We start from the raw sequence: 6,000 nt of genomic DNA on the forward strand, positions 1-6,000 counted from the left end.
CACAAATCCCTCTGTTGGCAACTGGAAAGGATCAGAGATTAATAAACTACCATAAGAAATAAACTGGTCAAATCAGCACAATAAACATACACCACACAATAACTCACATTCTTTGAATCTAGAATTGGAGAACGTAGTATCAGGAAGAAACAGTCATGTTACTTGAGACAAGGCAAAAGCAGAGCGCAGATTCATCGAGTTGCAATGGCACAGTGCTGAAGTAAACACTCATCTTCCTCCAGAGGAGAGGAAGCTGCACTAGGAACAGCCTTTAGCCAAGAGTTATTTTAAGAAAAGGTAGGCAAACAGCAAAGCACCTAACAATACAGAAATGAATTTTGTAAGGACAGACATACGCCCCGATACCCTGAAAGGCACATCTCCTCTAATAACAGACCAATAACTACATTAAGATACATGCTATCTAGATTAGAATTTAGTGGTTTTGGTTCTTCATCACATGCAACAACTCAATTAAATTCACAGAACAAAGTACTGCAGCAGCCATGCATGTGTGCATAACAGCCATGGTGTATGCAGAGCTCTGTTACACCAGCTTCCCTAAACACTAAGAATACGTTCGGCATGGCATTAACAAGCTACTATGTCCTGTTTGTGACAGAAGAACACATGGGTACTTAAGGAAGAGTCTAATTTGAGAAGATACACATTGCAATGTTATGAAGAAGGCAGTTTATTTAAGTGTGGCGGTTTCACCCTTTTGGTGAAGCAAGGCCATGTGTACATGAGCAATAAAGGGAAAATTAAATAAAAATAGTTTAAAAATTCGTGCAGTTGAAAAGAGTTTCTTAATTTCATTTGAAGTTTTGATTCAGTTCTTACCTGGCGAAACACAATACCAGTATCAGTACAGTATCTCTGGGTTTCCTCTCCACCCTGCAGCAGAACAACTGAATTCTTCTGGACATCTTTATTCTGTCTCAGGCGATCACACAGCCGTCTTCTATTCAAGGCAAAGAGCTCTACAGGCACTTTCAAGGTCTCATTTCCCAGCCAAAAGGAGGGCCTAGAAAATATTTTTTTAATTGAGAATTAATGGAAAAGAAAGACAGTGGTTAACATAATTCAGACACACAGTGTTTGTTATTTTAGTCTAGAACAGAAAAGGAAGTTTAGTTCAACTCTACAAACAAGATGCTAATCACTCCAGGGAAGAGAAGCTGTATACAAGCATCGCTCTTGAGCGACAATGAAACATCGCTCATACAAGAGCCCAAGGAGACAGGGTTGGCTGCAGCTATTGGCCCATGGCATGTCACTTGTTACATTCCTTTAGGTAAAGCAACACAAAAAGTACATGCAGAAAGCGACAACAGCCTACGTCAGCTGAGTCAAGGCAAAACAGGAGAGAAGAAAAAGAGTTCTGAGTCACTGAAAACAGAAGTGGAAGGTTACATTAAGTCTGGCAAACTTCAGCAAGTCCTTCTGGCAAACATTCGGTAGCTGAAACGGGGACTGGAGAGAAAAGATGACAGATAGCAGATGCAGGACCACAGCATTTCCCATCCTCACAGAGTATCTTCAAATTTCTTTTCAATGTACATATGTTTATTCTTGCACGCACACAAGCGGCTTCAGCAAGTGACTGCACTCTCAGCCGCAGCCGCAGGAGCACGTCCCAGGTACCAGTGACCTCCTGCTACACATCACCACCTGCCCCCACGGCAGCACAAACGCCCTCAGACAGTCCCGAAAGTTTCTGAGACTGTACTCACAGAGCCGCAACCGAGAGCGTACAGCTTGAGAGCAGAGAGCTCTCTCTTAAAATAAACTTGTAATTAAGTAATTTCAGGTGGTTGAAGTACTACAAGAACATATTGCTGATTCACTCCTATTTGTTATAGGTCCATACCTGCACTTTTTGGAGCCTTACCAGTGTAAGTACAATAGCTTTTTGTAGGATTTTTTTCTCTAAATCAGATGAGGAGAAGAATCTAAGAGCACTCCCTATTTTTTTTTATGTTTAATATAGCAAAGCTGTGCTTTGGAGCTTAGTGTTACAGATGAATACTGTTTTAGCAATAAAATCCTACAATTTAAGTCCAGTTTGTCCCTCCACTTCAGCTTCTCTCAGCTTATTGCAGACTGACTGTCTGGACAGTCATTTTCTATCAGATATGCTTCTAGAGATGACAGAAAGGTGCAGTTAAATTGTTACTACGTTAAGATGACAAGAAATAAACCACCAAGGGACTTAGAGAGCTCCACATCTTAATTTTTATATAGTTTTCATAAGCAATCTGAAAGGTAACCTTTGATTTATAGCTGCATAAAGTAATCTCCTGAAAGACTTTATCAGTATCAGAAATGTAAACCCTATAATTTCTTACTGCAGATACAGCATAAAAAAGTTAATAAAATATTTTATTTTATTTGTTTATAACTACTTGATATAACAACATAAGTAGCTTTAGAAAGTGAAAGACTGCTCTTGCTAATCCAGTTTTCAAACTATCTGCCTAGGAGTTCAGCTGATGGTTCAGCACAAATCCCAGATGTGTTTATTTTTATTACTTCCCTCACACACTCGATAACCCAGCGCCATGGCAGGGATCATTACAAGGGCGGCTGACTCCTATTGCAGCACAGCAGCACAGTGAGGAAGTACAGAATGAGCTTTAATTTCGGGGTACCCATGCCTGTAGGGAGAGTGAAGCAAGTTCATACAATCCTAGCAAAAGCTACTGAAAGTTTTAAATCAGATATTGAACCTTAAACTAAATATGGGCAAGGCTTTTTGGGTGCAAAGTGGTAGCTCAGCAATTCAGCAAGACACAAGAGGTTGAAAACACTGTTATCCAAGCACGATCATCCCCTGGAGTAACTCCGTGCAGGGGCCTGGAAATCATATGCTCACCTTACTGCAAGTATAAAAGGGAAGAGAGAACATCATCAGATGCCCTTATGCCATAGGTTGCTCTCAAATCTTTGTATCTGCTGATAAAAAAACCAAAACAAAACAAAGGCAGAGGTTGTAGCACAATCTGTCTTATGTTTTGCTTCAAAGGAAGGAAAAAAGTCGCCTTTGTTGTAATTTTACCCTCTTCACAAGTTTGTGGGGGTTTTGGGGTGGGGTTTTTTTGCTGTCTTTTTTTTTAAAAAAAAAAAGAAAAAAGACTAAAAGACCTTCCTCCTTCTCCAAACCTATTCCTACACCCTGGAGCTCATAGGAAGCGTCTACAAAGGCACATTTTCATCTCCATGAAGTCTACTATTAATGCTTTTATTGCACTTAAAACCTTCGACAACCAAAATGAGACTCAAGGAGAAATAATGCATCAGGCAGCAATTCCTACTGGTAGTCTCACTAAGCCCCTTCAGGACTGTCTTTTGTTGGGATCTTAACACCCGCCCTGAAATGCATTCTGATGCAAAACAACAGTTCTTCTGCACATTTTATCTCAGCCCACAGCAAAACCGTATCCTTCCTTATATATAACAGATCCCACTTTCCTTGCTTGAATTTGATGCCACAATATTCATCAACAGCAGAATCTGGCCCTGTACTGTTGGTTTAGACTTGCATAGACTGGTTGGTTTAGACTTTTTTCACAAACATGGCCTCAGTCTCTGTTTTAAGGCTGCTGCTGTAACAGCCACAGCAGCTGAGCGTGCTGGACCCCGCAGCAAGGGCTGCAGGACACAGGAGGGCTGGGCTGGGCCTTGTAGCAAATATTGCTCTGTTCCTCAGGTTCTCTGCTTAGCACTCGCACCTTAATTCATGCCTTGGACAGCAGGAGCTTGCCAGGCAGCAGACCTACTTTCACAACTGAAATTCCATGGAGAAAACCAGCTAGGTTCCAGAAAGGACTCAACTTAGAGTAAGTTTGCTTCCTCCACAGCCTTTGTTCATTTTTCCCTCCTGCAAGCACTCAGATACCAAACCAACAGCACCTCATGGAAGGACTAACAGCCCAGCAAGAGACCCACAGGCGCTGCTCTGCCTGCAGAGGCTGGGTCACTCCACATGCATGAGTCCAGCGCGAGCTTTCCACAGCTTCTGCAGAGACTTTTTTTCAGAGACTAGGACTGACAGAGTAGGACTGACAGAGGAATTTAAATCTTAGGAAAAAAAAAAGGGTATGGCTGTACACCTGGCTTTCTACTGCAAATAATGATTTGGGAAGAGAACTCACAGTACTCAAGAGCATAAGAAAAGTCTCCACACACAGGACTACTGGCTGTGTAACCATCACTGTGTTGTGACCATTGCTCTCTTACTAAGAAATACACGGTAGGCAAGTAGCTTATGACTGGCCTGGTCTTTTTTCCCCACTGTTACAAACCCCTGTGAATATGCAGTACTCTCTATGGCATGACTATTATTTAGCACTTTTTCACTTTCAAATATAAGAAGCCATCACTACACAACTTGGAGTAAGGTGAGTGGGTACATGAATGTAACTGCCTCACGTGTGGCAACCCTGCAAATACACAACTCTGTTACTTGCCACCTAACAACACCACCACAGCATTCATTCTAGAGAGGGAATAACAAGCTTTCAGTTTTGGTCCGTGATCTCTAATCACTCAGTTTATATCACACAAAACACACAAATAACAGAATTTAATTAGTACAATACGTTGGCTGGTCCTTCAAGGTCTGTTTCTCTTGTCAGTGCAAGAACTCTGGCATCTCCAGCCACAAACTCATCTGGAGTTATACATCTGATAATGACGTGCATTTAATGCAAGCACTGCTTTGCAGCACACACCTCTCTGAAGCTATGCAAGCTTCTGCAAATAAGCATTAGTCAGTGTCAGAAATGGCTACTTGCAAGACCAAGACAGGCCAAATGAAGCTCAGCTGCCTCATGCTCTCTAGTCTGGTTCCACAATGCAGCCATGCTCAGTCTGGTAAAGGCCTCCCACAGTAGCTGACAGTTTCCCTGCTGGCTGTCACATACAATTTTTATGATCACTTATACCCAAGCCCACGCAAGAGCTCTTTTATTTTATTATACTGGAAACAAAATGTAGCTAGGAACATTAACTACATCTGTTTCTTTAAAGGATATTTTTCTTTTGTCTGGAACTGTTGATTTTCAATCCTTATTTCAGAAGTAGTATATTTTCAGAGAGCTTCCATTTTATTACTGTACGATCCATCTAACATTTTAGATTTGTTTTGATACAACCACCAGAACACACTGGTAACCAAACATCCTATTTTATTTCTGGCTTTCCCACCATTTTTCCGTTAATCTCTTTTTTTTTTTCTCCCCCCCCCCGTGGTTCTTTTTTTTTTTTTTTGGGTTTTTTTTTTTTTTTTTTTTTTTTTTTTTTTTTCCCCCCCCCCCCCCCCAAAAGAAAATTCATGGACTGCCATTTCTGGTTTACTGAGGTCATGCAGAGAGGATCCAGATTTCAATGAAGACAAGAAACCACTGAAACTACTTTTCAAGAAGTTAATATTTGTTTGTTGACTGGGCCTTATTTGTTTGTTTTGAGCAGCAGAATCATCAACATCATCTTGAGCATAGACAATTTTTAATGCTGTTTCCACATCAAATATGTGAAGTGCAAGAGGCCTATGCTAACAGCAGCACAAGTGATGCAAGGGAAACAGTGAAAGCAGCTGCCGCTGTCCAAGGCATAAAGTGGATGTCTCCTTCACGGTGAACTCGGTGCTCTTTGTAAGTAAGTCAACAAGATGAAGTCCCAGACCCGTTTAATTTCCCACCGACCTACCCCAGCTCTTGGCGGGGTGGGCAGCAGATCCCTGCACAGGGAGGGCCAGGCCAGTGCTGGGGGGAACCAGGGGCAGGAGGGGACCTCCCAGGGGAGCAACCTCCACCCGAAGATGAAAGAGTCAGAGCCCAGACCCCGCCTTTTTGGTAACTATGAAAAGTTCCCCCCTCATTTCGATACATTTTTAATGGCACCTTTTTAAAGCACTGGAAGAAATGGCTCAGTGTAGCTGTAAAATGTGGGAGAGACCTTGTGCCAGGTAATGCACAGCCACCCTCAGGCAGGATC

General features: G+C 42.0%; 1 protein-coding gene across 1 annotated transcript in view; it reads right to left on the reverse strand.

Annotated features, from left to right (window-relative positions):
* PEPD (peptidase D) overlaps positions 1-2,914 on the reverse strand; it is a 134,638-nt gene extending 131,724 nt beyond the window's left edge. The window contains exons 1-2 of the mRNA XM_010174910.2: positions 2,881-2,914; positions 844-1,031 (exon numbers count right to left, since the gene is read on the reverse strand). Coding sequence (XP_010173212.2) covers positions 844-1,031; positions 2,881-2,914 — 222 coding nt within the window. The remainder of the gene's footprint in view (positions 1-843; positions 1,032-2,880) is intronic.
* Between the last annotated feature and the right edge of the window lie 3,086 nt (positions 2,915-6,000).

The sequence above is a fragment of the Antrostomus carolinensis genome, unplaced genomic scaffold (genome assembly GCF_000700745.2).
Source record: "Antrostomus carolinensis isolate BGI_N321 unplaced genomic scaffold, ASM70074v2 scaffold14739, whole genome shotgun sequence".
NCBI lineage: Eukaryota > Metazoa > Chordata > Aves > Caprimulgiformes > Caprimulgidae > Antrostomus > Antrostomus carolinensis.